This window comes from Zosterops lateralis (genome assembly GCF_965231275.1).
Source record: "Zosterops lateralis genome assembly, chromosome: 6".
Classification (NCBI taxonomy): Eukaryota; Metazoa; Chordata; class Aves; order Passeriformes; family Zosteropidae; genus Zosterops; species Zosterops lateralis.
The window spans coordinates 41,362,420-41,387,008 of record NC_139761.1 but is presented as its reverse complement, the minus strand read 5'-3'; the positions used below and the strand labels follow the sequence as shown (position 1 = coordinate 41,387,008).

The window sequence follows — 24,589 nt, the reverse complement described above, 5'->3', positions numbered from 1 at the left end:
TAGAGTTCAACTATATGATGCCATTTCTCAGTAGAAGGTTACTTGTTGTACTTAAAGTCCTTTCTAGAGTTGAGTTCATAGATACTTAGGATCTAACAGAATCTAAAAAATATGTGATGTTTAGCATAACAGACATGTAAAAAAGAGGAAAGATTAGAAAAACAAATGCAGGCCACTGTAGGCTTTGCTTATGCTAGTGATACTTAAACTAAGAATTTTCTTTGGTTTAATCATAAACAGGTTTCAGAATAGTGTTGCGTACAGGGATGTAAATATTAGTCATTTAATATTCATAGCAAGCCTTATGATGGGTGAGTGTTTATTGTTAAGAAATTCTTAAGTAACTATTTTCTTACCTACAGTAAAAAAATCTGGCCCAAGGAGAAGTCACTGAGGACAAGCCTTTGTCTTCAGAGCTTTTATGTGCTTATTTCTCACATTTTTTCTCTTTCCCCAAAACAAACAAGCAAAAAAAATCAGTACCCTTGAGTCACAGACTGAAATTCGGACAGGAAGGCTACTTACCTTCCTACTCCATACATAGACTCAGGGTCCTCTGAAAGAGGCATTTTCTAGTCTTCTTTTATTCACTGACAGGACTTGGGGGGAGGGGGGGGGAGTTACATTTAGATGTTTAAATGTTTCTATGTTTTAGGCCCTATTCCTGGCACCAAAGAGTAAGTGTCTGCTTCTAGATGTGCATCATGAAAAAAATAAGCTCCTATTTTAGTGGGTGGACAGCGAAGGCTTTAGGTAGTCAGTCTCTTTCATTTTCCCCTCCCTGATGCTGGGAGGAAGATTTGATATTTTCTACTCTGTTATAGAGTAGCCTACTGAATTCTTCAGGACATTTTGCATGCATGTCCTTTATTAAACTGCATTATGTTCTATTTTAAATAGGTTTGTCTTTCTCTTTAATTTTTTCCCATGTTTTATTTACCACTTCTTTATATTTCATAAGGAGAATTTTTGTATCTGTTCATCAGGGACTGATCTGTTACGCAGTGGTGAGGTATTTCCCACAATATGATCAAGAAATCTTGTTATGTATTGTTGGCATTTATATGTTTTGAAAGGTTTAATCAGAACTGCTGTGATGAGACAAATAGATAACCTTTAAATCTATAGCTAAGCCAATTTAGAGGCAGCTTTTTTGCTACAAATCAGATTTTGAAACTTCCTACGAGTGAGCACAGTGTTTCCATATAAACCTCTTAACTGGGAAACTGTTGTTGGAATAAGTAATAAAAAAGAATTTTTGAATGCTTCATTTTGTGTGCTTCGGCCTAAATTTTGATAGCATAAATTATCATCCTAGGTTTTGCTATGCATCAAATGAAAGCTTTTTATGTAGTGTTTTCTTTGACTCTTCCTTTTTGGGCATGCCTCTCATCATCTTTGAGGAAGGGCCACTGGCTATTAAAGGGAGGAACTTATGAAAATCAGCTTTTAAAATACTTCATTTTGCTTTTCATTATTTGTCTTTGATACTTCACTTTTTCAATCAGCAGTTTGTCCTGTCCTTTGAAAATGCTTATTTTTGTCCTGTAAGTTCTGGCTTTTCAAAGGAGGATTTATATTTAAGGAAAAAGGTAAAAATTAACAAATAGTATTTGTGTGTAGGGAGAAAACACACTTAAAGCTTCATTTAAAATTCGAGCACTACACTCCTCATTCTTTTCCAGTATCCATATGGATACTTAACTTAATCAGAGATGGAACTTACTGCAATCTCTCTTTTGTTATCCAGAATAGAATCTGTGATCATATGTGGGTAGCAGATACATCTTTTTAGTGGTTTATCCAGTGTGTTACAGCTGTAAAAGGCACTGGAGGTCCACTGGTGTTACTGTTCTGGAGCTGAGTCGTGCGTGGTTGAAATCAGCAGTGATGCTGTTGGGTTCAGAGAGAGCAAGACTGACCACTGCTTGGGCTGGTTGCTTTTTAAATCATCAACAAGGCTGTGAAGTGTTCTCTGTTTCTGCAGATGTAGGTTGCCCTTCTGCTTTGTATCCATCCTGGGTCTTATAGTGCACAGTGGATATGTGGTAGATGTGGTGTGTTTCTCCTGAGCTGAATACAGACCTAGCAAACATTCACAAATCAGTATTGCACAACCAACTAATTCTAATTAAAACTTCTAGTTTTCTTCTCCTCTTACTTACCTGCTCTATTACTTTGGTGATAATTTTTCACTAAAAATTAACTGGATGTTCTTCACTTGTGTTTTTTATGCTTGTGTGTGTGGAAAGCAACAAATTCCTTTGGTATTGCTTCTGGACTACAGCGCTGTTGTACAGTTCAGCAATTATGGCCTGGGACCTTTAACATTTTTGATGGCAATCCTGTTCAGTCCTAAGTTTTCTGCAGTTTCTGCTTTCAGAGCTCAATCATAGGATTTATTTTGAAGTATAAGTACGTATTTTTTCATTAAAACAGTAAGAAAAGGACTGCATTAATTTTAGAGCAAAATCTAAATAGAACCATGTTAATTTATGATTAAGATAAGCAGAGCAGCAATAGCTGCTAAAGATAGGTCTCTTCTGCAGTTACTGCTCATCCTATTGCTTTTAAAACTCATGTTAAAATAACTGGCTTGGGTTGCTTTTTCCTTAGCAAATGCTTTGCAATCAAATATATGTTCATATGTGATTGGAATAACATGGTTGCTCTTAATATCCCAGAAGATCTTTAGGAAATTACCATGTTAACCTTGAAAGATCAAGGTAATTAGAGTATGCAGTGTGTTAATCACCAGTTAACATTGCCATGAAAGTCAGAGTTCATGTTTTTATGTTGTATAGAGGATGGTCCCCAAACAGTGCTTCCCTGTGATACTGCCTGGCTTGTTAATGTCAGGTTGCAACAAAGTCACTGTGGTGCAGAAAGTAAGACAGGTCTTAAGGCGCTCATTTAGCCCAAATGTTGATGACTGAGATCTCAGTAGTTCTAGATGCACAAAAGGTTCATGTTGGTGAATTCTGTCATTCTAGATTATTTTTGTAAACCCTGAGAAATTATGTTCCCTGTGACACGAAGCACGGAACGAGACTGGTTCTATAAAAGTGATGGGTGACAGTGTGCTGGGTTTCAGTTTAATTTCTGTAATGGATATATTTTAGCCTAATTGTAAATACACAGTGTCACTCAAGTAGTGAGCACACCCAAATTTTTCATGTGACCTCTGAGCAGCATCATTGCCCGTTGTCATATGTAAAGTGGTAATATGCCACCCCCTTCTATTTGTATCTCTGCATCTGTGTATGCAGTGACTAGCAAAAGTAAAGAGAACACTCTTTACTGATGCTCTGCTACTGAGATATCTGTAGATGAGACTGTTCATCAGCATGCAGAGATTGAAACTTATTTCCATTGAGCTCAGTAATATGTCATTCCTGCTGTAAAAAGAAAAAAAAAAAGACCTGTCTTTACTGAATTTCACTGTGGGGAATACTAGTTTTAAGCATTCATAAAAAATAAGTATGGAGTTAGTAACTCCTGTTCTCTACTCTGACAACTCAGGTATTAGGATGACTTACATCTGTATTAAGTACAGTTCTCTCTTGGCTGTTTACCCATAAAGAGGCAAAACATTTAAATAACACATATCTCCAGATAATGTGTATTTTGCCTAACCTAATGCAAGTCACTGACTACAGCCACAGTCCTTGACTCTTCTAATAATTCAGGAGATAATGCAGCTCTGTTTATTCAGAATGTTAGGGGGAAAAAATCAGTACCTAAATTTAAAATGACTTGACTTTTAGTTCTGAGGCATTATTCTGCGACTGTAATTTCTAAATATGTACCAAAAAATTTTAAGGGAACTAGTCTGTATAACATTAGAAGTTAGGACCCAATAATTTTCGTAAACCTGGGATGTTGGAACACAGGTGGTGGAGTTAGGAATGCCATATTTTGCAGGTTCTGCACTGACAAAGAACTGAATGTCAGTAAAAAATTTGTGCTGACCAAAGACACTTGAAGATAATTTTACTTTTTATTTCTAATGCTATTGATGATACCCATCATGTATCTTCAGTTAGTATATAGGAATCAAACAGTGAAAATATCTAATGAGACCTCATTCTCTCTACCAGATATACCACAAGAAACAAACAGCTACAGTGGCAGTTAATTTACGTTTTTAGAACAATCAGTGCCTAATTTAATGATTACTTTTGAAGACCTTACCCAAGGTGCAACACTTCAGTGTGATACTCTGGGAGTGTTGTTTGTTCATCTTTCCTCTTTTCTGTACTTCCTATGTTTCTTTCCTTACCTTAAGTGAGTGGCTTTCAATCTGAGCATTTGGGGTCACCTAAATTCACAGAAATTTGTTCTTAGACGAAAAAAAAAATAAAAAAGGGCAAAAAAAACCCCCAAAAAAAAACAAGCACCACAGCAAATAGCACCAGAAAAGTTGATATGAAATGAGGAAAGTTCATAATGGTTTCCAGGTGTGACTTTTCTGAGAAATGCGGCAACATTAGATATGGTTCAGAATAAATATTTATTACCCATTCATAGAAGAAGCAAGTCTTAAATTTCAGTTACTGCATTGCTTCTCTCTCCTAATATTTCTCCTTCCTTGTGACAAATGTCAACACTCTGGGTGCTTCCCTCCTTACGCTAAGTGGATTTCAGGCTAAGAGTTCAGAATCACCCATTCCTAAAGAACACCAGCCTAACTTTTTGTCTAGGGTTTTTCTGCCCTACCAACTGCAGTAGTTACCACAGCTTCAGTGGACTTTTGAGAGGCATCATGAAAATCATGAAGCTGGTTGATATTAAATGGAATTGATAATTGAGCAAATCTTTCTTATATTTAACGTTTGGGCTTTGCTAATGCTGTACAAGTGTGCAAAAAAAAAAATTGGCCAAAAAAATTACAAGTTATAACAATATGGAAATAGAGTCCTTTAATACACAACACTGTGTTCTGCTTTTAATCTTAAGGTCTCAATGCTTCATTTTAGAGTTTGTATTTGCTCTTTTCTCCAGAGGATTTTCTTTGCAAATTAGGAATTACTCTTTGGGTTTTTTTCTGCCAATTTCTACCTTAATATGTTAGAGACTAATAATAATTTGCGTTATTTGCGTCACTTAAATAAAGACCCAGACACTTGTTTGTATCATCACTATGATTTTTGTTTCACTCTCTGGAATTTGATAACCGGATCTCATAATACATAAGGTAAGGCAGACTCTGATCTGCTTCCCTCTGAGCTTTCTTAGCTGTACAGAATCAATAGGAAGAGTGACAACAGCTGCTCTCAGAAAAATAAGTGATCCTTTTCTAGTAAATTTTCAGGATTGAGTCACCTGAACTTAACAAGTACAATGTAGAAATTTTAGACTTCCAAGTTTTGTAATTATCACCGTGTCAGGACTTTACACCTAAAACTCACATGTGCAGGTTTAGACAGCCAGAATATATGTGAAATATTAATAATAAATAGCTGAGCATTTGTAAATCACTGGTCACTTTTGTCCTTTGCACAGTGAAGATGCTGTTAAGTATTGCAGTGATACAGACAAAGTTCTACAGACAGAGAATGTGCCTGCAGTCTGGGGCTGTGTTGTTCCCTTGCTGGCCTCATACTCTTCCCCACTGAATTTCCTGGTGGGCTTCAGGCTTCTGGCTGACAGGCTATGAAGTTCTGACTTGCAGTGTTTCAGTACCACCAGCTTCATGGTTCATTCACTAGAGATCTTCAACTTCCATTGGTTTTTCAGCTAGCATTTTTGTCTCCAGCAACATCAGACAACTGCAAGCAGCAATTTAAAAAATTTGGGTCACTCAGGTTTCTATATATAGCAGCTCTCAGATCCCAAGAAAGCCAGCATAGTCATCTAGTCTGTTTTTAGCTGTCAGTGTTTGTAAATTAACATTAACAGAGTTGGTGCTAAATAGAATTTTAAGTGCTGTCATATTTTTTTCCTTCTGCTTGCGCTTTCCAGCTTTTTTAATTATTTTCGACTTTTTTATTTCAATTAAAAATAGTTTGTCTGGGTTTGCGGCCCTCTGTTTCTTTCTTTATACTTATGATGAGTGGATCCTCAACAAAAGGAATTGTGATCATCACATTTCTGAGGAGCACCTGACTTACATTGAAGTCACACTGGGTTGATGTCAGGTGGGGGCAGCTGAAGTGTTCTGTGTGCACCATTTCTCATAACTAAACATGAGGTTCTCCATATATTGAAGGGATTGGGGTTTTCTTTTTTTGGTTGATTGGTTGGTTTGTTTTGTTTGTTTGGGATTATTTGTTTGTTTTCTTTCTTTTTTAATGAAACCAAATAATTGTTTATTGGCAGAATGGGAGAGATGGGCAGGGGATTGAAGAAAGAATCAATGACTGAGTAGAAAAGGCTGAGTATAACTGTATGGTAGATATTAGAAGAGTTTATGAAGTTAATTACTTCTATTTTATGTATTTACTCATAACATTGTATTCTTATATACAGCAGAAAAGGTGGGACAATAAATAGTTTTCCTAATGGACTTATAAATCTAGTATAATTTGTTTGATTTTGGTCACTCACTCACACACACACAGAGAAAATACTGGTCTGTTTCTCCTCCAAAGATGACACCTGTGTGTTCCCAGATGGAGAAGCAGAGAGCTAAAAGCTGTAGTTTCACTTTGCAGAGAAGCAGCAGAACAGGTTACCCTTACTTGAGAGTTACAACCATCCTTTCATCCCACTGGCCTGATAAAGCCGTAAAACCTAGAATTATTCTTTTGTAGCGTAGGATCATTGTGTGAAATAGAAAGGGGTCACTGATCTACTTTATTCACATTCTTGTTATTTTATGCTGCTGGTTGAAAAAAATAACACTTCCCATGTGCATCGAGAAATAAATACAATGTGCACTCAGAGAAGGTAGAATGGGGAATGTACTTGAGAATCTTGCATTTAATTTTTCTTTTATTCAACTGTTCGCTTCTTAATTCATTTGTATATGTATACTATTTTCACTCACAAGTGATTGAAATAAAGGAAGGACGGGTTTGAGAGCAATAGCTGTGTACGTGGAGTATGTTTTTCTCAGTGGGGGCAGGTTTCCTGTGTGAGGCAAGTGTCCCCAGTCCATGTCTCAGCCGTGTAGCTGCACTTTGGGGTTCAGGGCAGTTCCCAGCCTCTCACACATGTGGAGAATGGTGGCTTTAGCTGTGTTTCCTAAGCAGCTCTGGCCCTGGAAATCAATTAGTATTAGAAAATCTGACATCTGTGGTTAAAATGTACTTATTATCAAAAGTATTGTTACAAAGATGCAGGTGGCCACCCTTTGAACTGTCTGAAAGCTTATGTGGCACTGAAAGCTCAAAGGCTACTGTTGCAAGTGTGCGCTTTTTTGTTTCTGCTTATTACTGACTCTACATATGGATGTTTTCCGATGTTATTCCTAGATTTTTGCATTTGATGGAATGTAAACTTGTAACCTGAGCACAAAATTATAGATGTTTTCAGCTGTATAAACTTCTGATTTTTTGCACAGATTAATGCTCTTAGCTTTTGTCTTTCTGTTTCACGAGCTAGTTGTACCAACGTGCTGTCTGTGGCTGGCATAGAAGGTCAGTCTGGCATTCCCAGATCAGTCTGCCTTGGCCCTTTTTCTCTTGCACGTAAGCATGGTGACCACTATGGTGTCTTCAGTGGCAGGCAAACACCTCATATGGTGCATTGTCACTAAAACATGTCTTGGGCGTGTTAATTGGAGTGGCTACCAACAAACAGTAATTTCTCATCTCCTGTGCAACCTTACCTTGAAAAACAGCTGATTTTTCTTGCATTAGTAGTTCACAGCATATACCTAATAACATAGTTTCCTGTAACTGTTTTACATGATCTCCCTTGTCCGTGGGCAGATCAGTTTTTTAATCACTGAATGAAATCTTTGATGCTTCGTAGAATTATTCTTTTGATCCACGGACTAAAAACGTAGAAAATCCACAGAAAACTAGAAGATGATAGCTTCCACAATACAGCTTCTGCACTTGTATCCAGAAGGAGCTTTCTGTCATGGTATATCAGTAAATTTCTCTCTTTCAGGCCACTGTCATGAGAAAAATCCAGATGGCAGTTATGGCAAGGAGAAATACTTTGATGACCACTATGAGTCAGCTACAGCAGTGACAGAAGGACACTCTGAAGGAGGTACAGAAGATCCAGAAGTCCTTACTCAGAGTTCAGCAAGGGATCCCTCCTTCTTGAGACTGGAAAGTAAGTCAGCCTTACAAAATCGGTTCTGGCAATTGAAAAGGTTTCTAGATTTTTCAGAAGACCTGTCTATTTTCCACTGGGAAGCCATGTTTTCCCCTCTTTGTCCATAAAGTAACAAATAATCATAAACTAGTGAGTTGTCAGTCATACTTGGGTTGTGCAAGTGGAAAAGTGGCTAAAAATAGATTTCTAAAATTAGTTTATGTAGATTATATAATAGATTTCTAAAATTTCTAAAATTATTTTCTAGAAATAGAAAACAGAAAATAGATTCTTCTTGTACAATTTTTGAAAGCACAGGGAAAATAATTTTTGAAGTTTTTTATGGTATTCCCTCTTAGACACAGTCACTGCAGAAAGTAATGGTTCAGAAGGAGTTGAGGATTTAGAAGATGATCAGATGTCAGAAGAGATGCTGGCTTTGGTGGATGAGTTTGAAAATTCTTGGCCTCAGGAAGCTTTTGAAGGGGCACTGGAGGTAAAAGGTCGTCGGATGGACTTGCAGGGAATCAGAGTCCTGAAGAAGGGATCTCAGGATGGACTTGCTAGCTCCTGTTTTGGGGACTGTGGTGATGATGATGAAGCTGAATGGGTAAGTTTGAATGAGTTTACTTAAGTCTTGCACTAAGTGTTGTGGAAGAGGGAAAGATGAGAACAGTTCACGGGGTTTAACACCGGGAGATGCAGATCTGTGAACCTCCCCTATAAGCCTAAAAGATGTAGTTGTTGATGGCTGGTGCAAAATAAGCAAGTAGTTTCAATCCATCACCAACTTCTTGCTCACAATTAAAAATAAAGAGATTTTTTACCAAAAGTTCTGGTTAGCATGAAAACACGGAAATCCCTCTTGTCATCGTGTTACCAGTAAAATATGTAATGACAAACACCTTTCAGTTCTCCAGCAGTTAAATTGATTTTCTCCTGTGTTGGAGGTCAGAAGTTTGCTTGCATGATGTGATGCAGTGAGAGGGGGCAGGCTTTGAGAATGAGTTGAGATGGGGAGGAAAGGAGAGAGACAAAGATTTCATCTGTAACATCTGTGGGCTAAAACAAGTAGTGCATTGGAGCTGATAACAGTCATGGTCTTTCTTACTGTTGACCTTGCTAATACTGTTCTTTTGTAGATCACTTTTCAGGTCAAACGTTTAAAGAAACCAAAAGCTGAAAGCCTGGATCTCCAGGAGCCAGCTGGAAGAAATGTAGAAGAAGGAACTAATGCAGAAAATGAAAACTTTTACCAAACTGCTCTGGAGATCAGTGGACCAAAGATACCTTCTCCTGGACCAATAGGTAACTTGCTGCTTCTAGAGAAAGCAAATCATTTGCATCTTTTGTATTACTATAATTTATTTCCTTTGCAGCCTTTATATTACACTGGTTTATTACTGAAAATAAGCATCACAAAAACTATGTAGTGAAATGTCCCTTCTAGATGAGTACATGGAAAAAATAAGAAATAAATAAGAAATCTCTTCCATCTGCACCTTCTTGATGAAGTGTGGCCTAACTTTGTGTAGAATGAAAACTTTCTAGTTAATTTCCAGAACTTTTGGGGATGAGGTGGTGAGAGTGGAGAATGAAGGAGGTAGACATTGTGAGAAGTTGTAAAAGTTGTAAAAGAGAGAGGAGACTTTGGTGATCTCTTTTGATAAACTGAATGGGCAGAGGAGTTAGTTTATCAGGGTGCAGAATAAGAGTTTGTACTGACTTTTGGCTAAACATAAGATAGATAACTCAAAGAGAAAGGGCTGAAAGCTTAGTCTAATAAAAACAAAGTAAATGAAGTAAATAAATAAATAAAAATCAAGTGTTCTGCTATAATTGTTTAGCGGCATTTTAAGAGAAAACTTAGAGACTGTCTTCCAAAATACTGTAGCTACAGAAGAGTAGAGTTTTGCACCAACACAGATGACATTTTGAGAGGCAAATAGAGTTTTTGCTAGATGAATAAGAGGGATTGGAGAGTAATCTGTTAATAAGGTGCCAAAGAATAAAACCCAAGTAATTGACCCATGTACTTCTTTGCTTACTTTTCAATGGAGCTAAAATCTTAATGTTGTGGGACTGATGTGTAAGCAAAGTTCTACAGTGCATCTTAGTCCTTGATGATTTGATGACCTGGAAAGTGATTTCACATTTTGAAGGCTTTTACATTAAATCTTTAACAACCTCCTTTTTTTAGCAACTGACAAATGTAGGGTATTGAATTAAATATTTAAATTGGTGAAGGAAGGAATACATGAAAACAGACTATCATTTGTGAGCACACACCTGTCCTTTTCTCAATGTTTATCTTCTTTCCCTCTGACTTACTTTTTTGGCTTTATTACATAGCATCCCTTGATTATAAAGTAATCTTTCCAACATTCCTGTGAGGCAGGGTCTGTTGGCATCCTCTTTGCAAGAACTAAGTCATCAAAATTTAAGTAACAAATTGAAGATCACCTGGGGAGTTCTTGGTAGAACAGAGGAATGATGGTATCTGTCTTCTGTTTGACTCCTTCCTAGACTACTGAACTGTCTCTGTAGCATTTCTGTACCTCTTTATGTCCTTTGCTGTTCATGCCAATAAGAACTTTGCAATCAGATAGTTCCCAGTGATGGTGATGAGAACTTATCATTTCCCTTTGAAATTTCCTTTTGTATCTTGAAATTAATTTCCCTTTTATCAAAATACTTTACAAAATACATGATATTGCAGACTTCTTCCTTATTTGCAAAATATGATGAAGTGGTTTACTCTAACTTGGATGAGAAATAGGAATTGCATCCAAATGGGCAAAATTTCCTGTAACTAGGAATAAATACTGAAATGTCTAGATAGCTGGTTTGATAAACTGGCATGTCGTTAAACTTGGCTTCCCACTGTGCAAATCTACTGCTATAGTAAATTTTTCTTGTAGTTCCAAATAGTTTGGATGTTTCTGATACGAGAGGAAAATGTTTCTTACATTTAATACTGGCCAGTTTCCTAGGACTTGATAGAGCATCTACCAAATTTGAGGGAAAGATTTTGGTAGGCTTTAGTTCAGATGTGAAGATCAGGTTCACGTTTGCCTCACTGATCTGTTTGTTAACATAAAGCAAGTTATTTAACCTTCCCCTGCCTTGCTTTTCTTCTCTGCAAAATGGGAGAGCTAAAGTGTAATTGTTAAATAGTTTCAGGAAGGTTTCTATCCTGAGTGTAAGAACACAATAAAAGCCACTGACTGTCTTAGACAATACTCACTGAACAGTATTGGCAGTATTTTTCACCTGAAATTGTTAACAGATAAGACCAATCAACTTTTATTAGTTTTTAACTGTAGCTGTAGAACATTAATGATGACTCACAAATTTGGTTTAAGGACATTTAAGTAGAGACATCACCTGTAAACATGATTGGCAATTGTTCTTTATCTGTAGTTTTAGAATAGACAGTGACTTTTATATAATGCAGGGGATGCATCCACTGGCATAAAGTATTTTAAGATTCTTTGTACTGAAGTTGAATGTCTTGCTACTTCCATAAAGTTTCTTCAATTTGTTTTTTTTGACTTTCTCAAGGAAAAAGGCGTGACTATCGTAGCCTTGGCTGGCCAAGTCCTGATGAATGCCTGAAACTCCGCAGGGTAGAGCTTACAACTGTAGCCAGCACATGGCTTGCTGTTTCTGCTAAAAACATTGAGTGAGTATTTTGGACATGAGCCCTAAGTAAGTTACTTACACAAAGCAGGACAGTTACATGGTGTTCAGTGTGTGTAAACCAAAGGTTTTATGTTAGTAAGAAAGAACTGCCAGGATTTCTAAGAAGTTTGCAAATGTCATATGGAATTCATCAGTTAGACTTGAAAACTGCAAGTGCAGATGAAAGAACCAGTTTTCCTTGCTTCCTGAGCTACTCAGATGAGATTCTGCCAGGTTCTGGGCAGTTTACTTTCACTAGAGAGCTTTCTAATGACTGTTCTGTTCTCTTAACTAATTTGACTTGTTTTATGACATTTGTAGCATTACAGAACACATTGATTTTGCCACACAGCTGCAGGAACCAGCCATGGAGCCCCTTTGTAACCCAAACCTCCCAGCCAGTATGCACACTTTGGACCACCTGCAAGGTGTCTCTAGTCGGGCCAGCTTACATTACACTGGAGAAAGTCAACTAAAAGAGGTATGCCAGAGCTGAAGGCCGTCACTCAAAAATGGCCATACCATGGCAGATTCAAGGTGCATTTAGCTCAGTGCCTTGTCTGCAGAGGTGACTTTCAGTGAGTGAATGCCTGGATAAAACTTTAAGAACAGTGCAGCATGAAATTTTACCAGAATGTTTTCCCAGCCATCTACAGTCTGGCCTGAGGGAAATCCTAAAACACCATTAGTGTCTCTGTATTTATAGCTCTTCGTGGATGAATTAGTGAAAGTAAAGTCCAGCTCAGCATACTCAGAATTTCTAGTGTTCTTAGTATTCAGTGCTATGGAGTTACAGCACTGTGTTTTACAGATAGTATCAACTCAAGATAGACAGTGCTGTTCAGGTTGAAGCAGGTTACAGCATTTGTAAAAAGCCAGGCAAAAAAGCAACCAACAAGCAAGGGGGGAGGGACATCTCCTACCAGGTTCCAGCATCTAAGCACTTCTACTTCCTCTTCCACAGGTTCTACAAAATCTTGGCAAAGACCACTACTCCCCACAGTCACTAGAACAAGTTGGTACTCGAATAGCCAAAGCTTTGGAAAAGGTATGTGTAAAGGAGGAAATGAGAAGTCTGGGCTTACTGCTCATGACTGGCATAGTGGTCAATCCGGTCTCAAATCGTTTGTCTGAAATCCTGCTCAAGAAACGTATTAGTACTTGGACTAGGGATTTGTGTCTATTTAGCATCTGTAATGCCCTCACAGGTATTTTGTTGAGGTACATCCTGTGCTTATACCATCAAGTGTCTTCTGTACCTTTCTGCTGAAACTTAAGCTTGTCCCAGTGTTTCCTGCCCTGTGGTGAGCAGCATTGCTGATTATTGATTTATTAAACTATTTCAACAGTTCTCAGCCCTCTTCTTCCTCTTTGTGCTACATTGACTTGGAGCTTATGGAAAGTGAAGTTAAGCCATGAAGTTAAGTCTCCCCTCTCCAGTAGCACTCCTGGCATGCAGCAGTCAGGCAGCTCAAAGGGGCTTTCTGTTATTTCAGCCTGCTGCTTCTACGTGGTGCAGTGTTGGCCTAAAGTGTCAGAAGTGTTCAGGCAGAGGTGTGATACCATGTGCAAGCCTGCACTCGTGTTTCCCCTAGAGAAATCCAAGCTTCCTAGCTAAAGGCTACTAAGAACCTCAGCTGTCAGCCCTAGGATGAGAGGATTAGGGACATAATTTTCACAAGATCCACAAAACAGACAGGGATGTCTGGGATTGCTGTTCTGTATTTACAGCTAGTAGGGACAATATCCCAAACTACTATAGAAAAGAGGGCTCAGTGAAAATAGTTTATTGCCCCATGCCTGTTGGACTGAAAGCTGTCTGAGGTACTTACTGTGCTTTGAAATTAAAACCAATACAGCTTTGTCCATCCCCTGAAAGTAAAGACATTACTCTTGTCCTAATGTTACAGGACTTAGTTTCTTTTCACTTTAGATGTAAACTAGCTTTTTCTCTTACATGCTAGTTTCCTGTGCAGACATCAAGATTTACCCAAATAAGCTGAATATTTAGTGCAGAGATTAGGAACAGAATTCTCAGTATTTTCCTTTGTAACACAGGGCATGGGAATCAGCCAGCTAGAGGCTGGGCTTTGGCAGGCTTCTGGACTGAGCTGCATCCCAGGGCATCTTTCTCTTTCCAGTGACTGCAGGGAGTCTACAAGTCCAATCAGCTAATTTAGCTAAGTTTTTTTCCTTCATGTTGGGGTAATGTGTGTGCACGTATAGATGCTCAGCATCACAGAGCTGATTAGAAGCTGTTGTGGCTGCTGAAAGCTATTTAACTGCTATTCCTTTCCTAAGGAAATGATGTTGCACTTGGAATTTGTTTTGTTTTGCAGTGTCATTTACCTGGCTATTCCATATATGTTGTCAGAAACTTTTTGCTGCTTTGAAATAGTTTAATGCTCTTTTGAAGTGTATCATCCTCTACCTCAGTATTTCAAATAAATGGGAAGAGTGAAAGGTAGAAAGAATATTCACTACCGGTGTTTACATGACAGTTTTTTATGTTCTTCTTTTGCCAGAATCAGACTTCATGGGTCCTCTCTAGCATGGCAGCTCTTTACTGGAGGGTGAAAGGCCAAGGAAAGAAGGCAATTGATTGTTTACGGCAAGCATTGCACTATGCACCCCATCACATGAAGGTGTGTACATGTGTCTGTGCCCACTACTCAGATGAAAGAATGTTTTACTTGTCAAAGCAGAGCTTTCACAGACTATTGTTTATGTCAACACTGTATATCAGATGTTTCTAATGTATTAGATATTAGCTACCTGAGGTGAAAACAGGATTTTCACCCTTTGTTTAGTATGGACTGTATCTTAAAAATAACTGCAGAAAAGGTTCAATGGACTTTCCTGCAGTTGAGTGGGTTTGACACCTTTCTGGGCATCCGGGACTTGAACTTCTCCCATTAGTTAGGACTTTGAGTCTTCATCAGCCTTTGTCTGGACAAGTCTTCTAACCTCAGATGTGGGCGTGTGTTTTCAGGTTATGCTTTTAGAGAGGGGAGTATGTCTTCTGGTTGTGCTTTTAGAGAGGGTGGGAGGTGATTATCTAAAGGAATTACTTAAATGCTTGAATCTCAAGCATTTGGGCTGTGAATCTCAGTTGTATTCTAGTCCTTGACTTTGCACAGTAGTTCTCTGCTCAAAAAAAAAAAAAAAAAAAAAAAAAAGGCAGTACTTTGGACACCATCTTCTCTTTAGTGTTTCAGTTGGCTGAAGTGCTCTGTACCCTTCACCTTGCCAGGTGCTGTGCTGAGCATTGTAATGTCTGCTCTTTAACACCAAGCTCCCCCTTGCAAACTGATAAATGCAATATAGGCTCCTTACTCAACATAGCAGAGTTTTCTTTGGGACCTGAGCAACAAATTGGGCAGCATGGAAATAGGTAAAGTCCACTGGAATCTTGGTCTTCAGCCTTTCTCTGAAAATTGGGAGATAAGGTAATTCAAACTTTCAGGATATTATTAGGAGGATTTAGCCATTAACAGCAGAAATACCTCAACTAAGAAATCCACATCCCCACTGCACATCCTTTGTATGCTTCCTGTAATTTTATTTCTTTGCATTATCTATTTAAAACAAGGTTGGAACCAAGATTTAACACATCCAGCTTTTGCTTATTTTCCTGTCTTTCTATGTAATTGGTTCCTCAGGAAAGGAGTCCTTAGCTGTGTGATCTGTAAGGGTCTGTAGATTGGAAACTACAGTTTGGCAAGATTGTGGTGGAGTAGTGCCATTTCTAGAAGTATGATATAATGTTGCTTGAGATGGTATGACTCTCCAGATTTGTGCGTTGTTTTTGTCTTCCATATTGAAGCTGCCTCCAGAGAAAACTCTGGATCTTGTTTGTAAAGATAGAGCTGCACCTTTATTCAGTTAGCACTGAATTAAAAGCTATTTTGTCTATTTTGGTTTACCCTCCCCTTTGCTTTTATGCACTTTGGCTACTTTCTCTTGACTTTTCTCATGCAAATAAAAGGTAATTCATTTTCCTGTGAACTTCTCTTGTGATTCTGACATCCATAATATCTGCTTTGCAAACATGGATAACTTGTCCAGAAAAGGTATTCCTTGACATGTGAAGGTCAAGGAATAGAGAATCACATACATCCAGAACTTTTTATTGTCCTGTTGAAGGCACCTAAGCCTTGGTAATAAGCAGTATTTTGTGCTTTGAAGGTGTGAGGCCCAGCTCCCAGAGAGTCTGTTATGGCTGCCAGGGCTCTACAATTTTTTTCAGTCAGACAAGGTCACAGTCTGGAAGTCCAGGAAATAAAGAATGTACCATCAGTGTCTAGCTGAGAAAATTTTATTTATAGCTATTACTCAGCATCAGAATAACAATTCTGTGGCAGAGGCAGGACAAAAAAGTGATGCATCTGTTGCACTAATGGTTAGACCATGTTTTCTCTTCCCTGCTGTCCCCTTTGTTCATATTCCCTTTCCTTTTATGCAAGAGCTAAAGGAGGGTATTGAAACAAAACAGCTTCTCTTGTCTCTAAAGAGCGCATCTCATCTTTGGGGAAAAAATAGTATAAGAGCTTCTAAAAACTAAATGTACATACACTTAAGTGTGTTAATTTTTGAGTTGTTTTTTCTGTCCAAGAGTAATGTTTGTCACTATTGTGAGTGGATGTGGATGTGAGGGTTTTTTGTTTGTAACTCAGGCCCAAATGCAGTTTTGTATTAAAATAGGTCTGGATCATTATTCTCAACATCAAAAGAGAGGTAAGTGGGTAGGAACCAGATGAGTGCGGGTTGGTGGTGAATTATTCTGTTTGTCTTGCTTATCCTGAGACAATTGCAATGGAAAGAAACGGTTTGTTGCTTGCTCTTCTCCTCCAGGATGTACCACTAATAAGCCTAGCAAACATCTTCCACAACGCCAAACTCTGGAATGATGCCATCATTGTGGCTACCATGGCAGTGGAAATAGCGCCCCACTTCGTGGTTAATCATTTCACACTGGCAAATGTCTATGTAGCAATGGTGAGTGTGCTTGCTGCCCAGGTATGGCTGTCTTTGGGACACTGTTTACATGTATACAGAAGTTTTTATTCTCACAAATAATTTTAAAGGAGCAACGTTCAAGAAATTGAGGTATGATTATCAAGAAAGAGTATCTTTAGAAAGATGAAACTTCCATTTATTTTACTCATACTTTAACTTTTTTTATTCCTATTTCTCATTTAAGGCCTATTTCTCATTTTTATTCCTATTTCTCATTTAACATTTTTATAAGCTGGCTTAAGAATGCTGTATGTACATCTTTGTAAAAACAGTAGCGAAGAATTCATCATTTGGGTTGTCCACCCATCTAAATACAGGGTATTTTTATAATACTTGAAAATTAATAATGAATTTGGTCTCTATCTTGATTAGCTAAGCTTGGAATAATAAGTAAAACTCAACTCACAGTTGTGGAGAAAAAACACAAGGGAAGTTCATTTTCAGTATCTGGATTATTAATGCCCAACATAATTTGCAGACTGAACTCAAATTTCTTCATACTGTCTATATATACTACTAAAATACACCTTTTTTTAAAAAAATCAAGACTTGCAACTCATCTTGATCTAGTTAGTCTTTATGATATGGCCAGTAGTACATATTATCTCTACTGCAAAACTAAAGTTACTGAGAAAAGGAACTTAAGAGAAAAAAATAAGTAATGAAACTGACTGAAAACCCCAGAATATTTTGAGTCTTTTCTCCTCTCATTTTTCCTCTAATATGCTATTGGATGTTGGCATGCTTTCCTAGTTAATAAAAAAACAAGGTGGCATAGGTAATGAGATTTCAGCTATACAAAAATAGATGCTATTTCCACATGAATGCTTCTAACTACCAGCCTGGAGTCCAGCTTATCAATTGAAATTGTCTAGCTATTGTATGCTCTTTAAGTTTTGGAGGAGTTTTGTTCAGTTTTTACTCTTTTTATTGAGTAATCTTTTAAAAATAATTTCAGGTTGTTTCTAAAAATGTTAGCTTTTCAGAAAAGTTGATGGGTTTGCATTGTCCATGATTTTAAAGCTTTGATCTACTCAAATTCTGGCTGAAATCTGTTTTAAAAAGTTACTTTCACAGCAAGAATACAGAGGTGTACTATTAAAAAGAAAAGGCGAGAACATTGGTCAATAATTCTCAGCAATAACTCGGCTCCTTTCCATAGATTATGCAGAATTGAGTCATTAGCCCAAGAAAATATCAGTTATTTGTGAGAGAAGGAAAAAATCCTAAATCACAAGGGTTGGTTCAGTTACTTTCATGCGTATCATGCTGCACAACTGGTTGGGATGGGAAAGGCATAGAAAATGTGTTCACTGTTTTTAGAATCTGACTCTTTGCACTCTGATTTCTTTCTTCACAGGAGGAGTTTGAAAAGGCCATGAAATGGTATGAGTCAACACTAAAGCTTCAGCCGGAGTTTGCCCCAGCAAAGAATCGAATCCGTACCATCCAGTGTCATTTACTTCTGAAAAAAGAGCGACGGTCTCCTTAGAGAGCAGCATCTTTCTCTTTTTTAAAAATGTCATTATTCTCTATTCTGCTCTTAAGTGTGCTAAGATAAATTGATGAATCGAAATTTTTAACGAGACTGTTAAAAAGAGATGGGATTTGGATCAGGGGTTCTTTTATTATTTTTTTTGTCAGATAGAGGAGCATCTCTGGAAAATATATTTCACAGACCATAATTTTAAAACATCCGTGTAAATATTAAACCGAGAAACTTCCATGAGTCCATGACCACCTGTAACAGGACCTAGGCACTGTTAGTTTTTCCGCAATGCTCAGATTGGCATCAGCATCCAAAATAACTTGCTTCATGTCTTATAATCTAAGCCACTGGAAATGCAAAGCACACAATGTACCAAATAGTAAGAAGAGATAATCAGCAATTCATCCATGTGAAACTCATGCTTTGTCTGGTCTTGTTCACTCCATACCGCATTACCTGCTTTTTTGGAAGGAGAGGAACAGACTTTTAATACTTATTAAAAAAACATGAGAAACATGAAGCATTTTTAGAATTGTTCATTTGTGTGGGGAATGAGGAGGAGGGAACAGCAGGACCCTAAAGTCAAAGTAGTTTTTAATCATACTTGCAGAAAAAAGAAATTGGTAAAAATCCCAATAAGATGTTTTATATTTGTCTATATATTCATAGCCCTCTGCCTCCCTGAGTGGTTGATTTACTAATTCTTTGTTCACTGTATTTCTAGCCGTTTTGGAATAAGGTGCAGGTTTACGCTCACCCTGAGCCATACTTTCAGCTGCCAAGGAGGAGGAGGGACATGGTGTCAAGGTACCAACAGCAAAAAAGTCAGGTGGAAGATTTCCAAATCAGTTCTGTCTTTGGTTGGTGGAGGACATGATTCTCCAGAATCAAAAAGGGCACATATTTGAAATAAAATAAATTGTTTATGAACAACTCACAGCTTCTCCTGTACTGTGTGTGTCATGCGCCACTTGCAAGAGTCCAGGTTACCCTGAAGGAGCTACAGCCTTTCCTTGGGAGCAAACTGAGCTGGGAGCCAGGACAGCCTTTGACACTCCTGATCAGCCAATGATTTTGTGCATACCCTTAGAAAATTCTTTGCATCTCTGTGTTTGACTCTGTTTGTGGCAGAAGGAAATAAGGAAAAGTTAACTAACTCAGCTGTCATGTAAGCCACTCTTCAGCTTCAAGTGTTATAAATATCCTTCTTAGTGATTCTTTTTAAAGAACTAACAATGCTTATGAACTTTCTGGGTGTTTTTTCTCCCTCGATATTTTTCCTGTCTCGTTGATGCAAATTAAGAGTAAGTATGGCAGTGATAGAAACTATGACATCGGTGTCATTTTTATAGTACTAGAACTTACTACTTCATAAAAGGATCCCTCAATATTCTTATATATGACTGAAGATGAGCAATTCTAATGCAAATTTTACTTCTGTTATATTGCAAGTAATTCGCAGTTATATAGGAAGCCTGACAGAGGTATGAGCAAGTGCTACTGTTGGGTAGATTTTTATTAAAAATGGGTGAATGTGTTAAATTTTTGTCAACACAGTCAATAGCATGTCAAATTCTATTCTCTTCCCAAGGCTGCTGGAAGACTGAATGGTGTTGGCTGGAGACAAGCATAGCTGTATCTTTGTATAAACTCCAAGAGGAAGACCACTTAATGAAAGGTCTAATACCACCACTAGGATCGTGGACTGAGATAATGAATTACAGAGATTTCTGACATAGAGCTGTGGGAGGGGAAAATAGCAAGACAGGTGCAAGTAAATGGAAAGAATTTCCATTTGATCTAGAAAAAAGAGCAAAGGCTTTTCCTTGAATTAATGTGCAGAGTGGCTGCTTTTATTCAGTTTTGTTAACTGGTGTGCTTCACTCTTATAGTGCTTGATAAGTAGTCACATTTGGTAAATCTTGCATTTCATGTACTAGTTTTGAAATGTAGTATACAAGAACTTAACTTGGTACAGAGCATGTACCTTAGAACTTGGTTTCCTAATGTATCACAGGGTTAAATGAAGTGGTTGCCATGTGCTGAGCTGTTTTCTATTTCATCTGTCTCACTGCTGATGGGAGATGCTGGGATTTAAGTGAAGAGTAAGGCTGGTCCTTAACAACCTAGAGCCCCAATATGTGGAGCACAGGTGGTCATCCATGGCTTTGACAAAAGATGGAGTTAAAATAGACCTTTTCTGGATCAGCAAGGATTATGCTCGTAGGCAGTATTGGTGGGCACTTTAAATTGGTCATTAATATTCATGCCAGCATACGTCTTGCTTACTGCAGTGTTTACTAATTTTTTTCTTCTAAGAAATGCAGCAAGATGCACTGTACACAGACATCAGGCAAAATGTAGGAAGACTTAAGTTTGTGTGTGGCCATACTGTGAACTGGCGCCAAGGAGGTAGCAAGACATTGCTGTTCTTGCTGTCTTTGCATTTTCAGAGAATTTGCCCATTAGAAATGGTTCTTGAAAACTGCAGTAGTCTGACGATGGGGTTTTTCTTCTGAATCTTGGGTAAGTACTTAAATGTGTACTGCCTCAGTCCCATAAAATTTGTATGTACGGATTTTTATTTGCTGCATGGTTACTGTATGTTCTCTCTGCCATATAACCAATTTTAAAATAGCTTAGGCGTCCCTCTTAACTATATTTTCTGCAATTTTAGGTAGTTCTTGGATGTGTACTGCACAAGCAAGTACATCCAACTGAAGCAGGGAAATAAAAAGATCTAGTTTGAGAGCATAAACTTGACCTAATGCTAGCAACAGTGTGTGTCTTAAAGATTTCACCTACTGGTGAATCTGCTGGGGAATGCTGGCTTCTGCCCTTAGAGAAGGTTAATGGAACACTTCATGCCTTCGACCCTCCTGTATAAATGCCAAGAAGTGGTGCATTTCAGTGGTTTGTGTTCAAATGTTAGTCAATTAAAATTAATTATGCTGATCCTATAAACAGAAAACAAGTTGGGCAACGTGCTGAAATGGAGGCTGCTGAATTTTTAAGAGCAAAGGTGTGATTCTCTGCAGAGTCAGTTACCTATTTAGAGAGTACCTGCATCTCCTTCCATTTAAGTTATTTCAGTATAAGCTAAGGTGGTTGTCTAGGCTCTGTCTTTCATAAACGGAAAAGATTATTATCTTGAGAGGGTGATCTACCATCCCTGTTGTAGAGCATGACAAATTGCCTGTTCAAACTGCCTGTTCCTTTCCATTGACTGTTGAGATACCTTTGACAAACTGAACTTCAGTGTAACTTCTAATAATGAGGCTTGGTAACTCTTCACATTGACTGGCTCTGCTTAACATATCACCACAGTAGTCTGATTTAGAGATGACGTAACCATAGGTAAATGGCAAAATCCTCTTCTTCAGAAAAAAATGGGGGATTTCTCCGTTGTTTTCAGAGCATATCCAGAAATGAAGTACAAATGGGAAAAAAGTCTCCATTTGTTCACAGATAGCATCCTTTAAATCCTCAGCATCCTCACAGCCTCTAAAGCTCCTGACGTTTAGGGGCTTTTGAGGGAAAATGGTACAGGAAAATAATCAGACACTTCTATCTATAAAGTGGTTGGATTTGATTCACTGTTGATGCCCTAGTTCTACTGGTCAGGACTGCACTGATGCCATACAAAAAAAGGAAACACTGAAATACCATATTGGCATCCAGTGTGACCATAGGATAATACTCAAACAAGAGATTTTAAAATGCAGTGGAGACTGAGATCACCTGTGGATGCCTTGCATCACCTAAAATAGGAAATTGCCATCAGAAAAGTTTCCTGATGCAGCTCACAGCCTTCTTTCCCCACTCTATAACCCTCCCTCTTTCCCTCTCACAGGAGAAAGGTTAAAAACAGCAAACCCACAACCTCTCCCTAAGAATGGCATGGTATGGTATAACTGAAGATGCCTTTTAGTTCGGTTGCTGTACTGTGATGCTTTTGCTTGTACAATTTGCAGTAGCTGCCATTAATTTTTCTGGGTACCAGCCTAGGAACCCCTGAGTTGGACCCAGGTCAGTAATGTTCCTACCCTTGTTGCTGTCCTCCTGTATGACTTTAAGCAACAGGTTTTCCCTCCTTGCTGTACCTCTCCCTCCCACACATTGTCTGATGTCTTTTTAGAACATATGGGGGAGTGGTTGGAACTGAAATTATTGCTGTTTATGAATTTGTGTGAGAAACAGTTGTAATATCAGAGATTACAAATAGTAGCAACCCAAATTAAAAACAACCTGTGGAACAGGGAATAGGCCAAGTTTAATAGTCTATATCAGCAATGAAAGAGTGAAAATGCTTTAGAAGAACTTGCCTGGGAATTCAGGAAAACACAAGCTCTTCCAGAGCTATTGGATGTTGTGTGGCAGGTTCAGGTGATCATCCCATCTCAAGCATTATTTAGATACGTCCTTCTGGAGTGCTGCAGGTTGTCTTGATTCTTAGAGGAATGGCCATGTCTGAGTCAATGAGACTCTCTTAAAAGAAACATTCCCCAAGAAAAGGCTTTGTCACTTGTGGGATTGTTTTTGTTGAGTTTTACTCTTGATTTGCTGGATGTACTCAAATGTGCCAGTATTTATTCAAACAAAACAATTTGGGTCTATGAACACTGAAGCTTATGAAGCTTTCCTATCAATTTGTGGTCATCTTGCTGAAGTCCAGTGGCTGGTTATCTGTGAGAACCACCAGAAAGTCATGCAAATGACTACCACAAAGGGACAGGCAGTGAGTTTAAAGGCAATTTGTTTTCACTGTCTTTTTTAGGGAATGTACCACAAGAGTGGTACAGTCTATATTCCACACAAAGAAAGTTAAGAAGGTGACAATCTGAATTAAAGGAGAGGGTTGTTTTACTTTAAGCTTTTTTCATTTTCATGGGTTGAAAAGCTCAGGATTGATTAGGAGCAGTGTTTTGATAAGGCTGACTGCTTAAAAAAGCACTCCCTCAAATTTTTCCAAGTACCTGTTTTTTTTAAACTTTTAAACCTAATGATCTGCCTCTGGATTCCAGAGCAAAAATAATAGTATTCACGTTCAGTAGTCCCAGAGGAGATGCAATCCGAGTGCCACAGAAGGAATGGTTTCAAATACAGGTGAGCAGGAGTTAGCTTTGTGATGTTTGTAATCTAAGGGTATTTTCTTAATACAAGTGTTTTGATTTGCTGTGTTTTCTTCTTTAATCTGGTTTCAGGGTTCTGCTTCCATTTTCCTTCAGAATCAGGTTATTGCTAGTCTAATGGAGTAATGCTGTGCATGTTTATTTGTGCCTGTGGCGTGCCAGGTACTTCACAGAAGAGCTAGCTTCTGCTCTGAAGGGTGTAAAGCCCCAGACATTGGCCCACAGAAGAATTTCAGTGGTTACTGGTGCCTTAGCCAGGGATCAGACAGCTGTTGAGTTTAACCTAGTCACACTCCCTCCGTGATGACACCACTGTTGGTTTTAAAATCCAAGCCATCCATAATCTCTCTGAGAATAATACTCTGACGAATCAATGATGATCGTCCTACTACAACTCAATGGAAAATTTTTGCCTGTTCTGCTTGTTGATCTCAATCCAATCATGTCCTCTCTCTCTAATTAATTCTACTGTTGGGGTTTTTTTCTTTTTTAAAAGAAATTATTTCCTAGAGCTGCAGCTGTTACAGATTACAGTATGATAGCATGAGTTACCACTATGTCTTAGGAGTGCATTTTGCTGTGCCCTGTCTTGTGATCCGTATGCTGAGGAACAAAGAATTGATATATGTTAAGGGACACTAACTTGTGGGCAGATGCAATCCAAACAAACTAAATGGATGGAGGAGCCAGTCTTATCCCACTACTATGCTAGAAGCTAATGTAGGAAGATGTTTTCTCTGTGAAAACAGAAAAGAAACGAAGCTTTAGTGGTGGGACTCTTGAAGAAGGGAGAGGAAGCTCCATGTAGAAGAAGCAAGGAAGACAAGGGTCCTTTTTGTAGTATCAGAGACTTTCTGGTGGCAGAACTAGACACGGTAAAAAGGACAAAGCAGTGGCCTGAATGGATGGTTCTGTCTGGTTGTCTGGAGACATCAGAAAACAAGAAGGGCATCTGAGAAGCCATGAGTCAATGCTGCAAAGCCCTTGCAGACAGTAGGGCACCTGGCATTGACACGCATTCCTGCACGGTCAGTATGTCCGTGGAGTTTGG

At 38.3% G+C, this 24,589-nt stretch overlaps 1 protein-coding gene across 3 annotated transcripts in view; it reads left to right on the top strand.

Annotated features, from left to right (window-relative positions):
• The window catches only part of TTC17 (tetratricopeptide repeat domain 17), a 55,645-nt gene extending 36,302 nt beyond the window's left edge, over positions 1 to 19,343 (top strand). For all 3 annotated transcript variants that reach the window (XM_083864314.1, XM_083864316.1, XM_083864315.1), the window contains exons 17-25: positions 8,062 to 8,232; positions 8,574 to 8,824; positions 9,357 to 9,522; positions 11,779 to 11,899; positions 12,220 to 12,379; positions 12,863 to 12,946; positions 14,424 to 14,543; positions 16,753 to 16,896; positions 18,278 to 19,343. In XM_083864314.1, the coding sequence (XP_083720440.1) occupies positions 8,062 to 8,232; positions 8,574 to 8,824; positions 9,357 to 9,522; positions 11,779 to 11,899; positions 12,220 to 12,379; positions 12,863 to 12,946; positions 14,424 to 14,543; positions 16,753 to 16,896; positions 18,278 to 18,409 (1,349 nt within the window). In that variant the 3' untranslated portion in view covers positions 18,410 to 19,343. The remainder of the gene's footprint in view (positions 1 to 8,061; positions 8,233 to 8,573; positions 8,825 to 9,356; positions 9,523 to 11,778; positions 11,900 to 12,219; positions 12,380 to 12,862; positions 12,947 to 14,423; positions 14,544 to 16,752; positions 16,897 to 18,277) is intronic.
• The last annotated feature ends 5,246 nt before the right edge of the window (positions 19,344 to 24,589 follow it).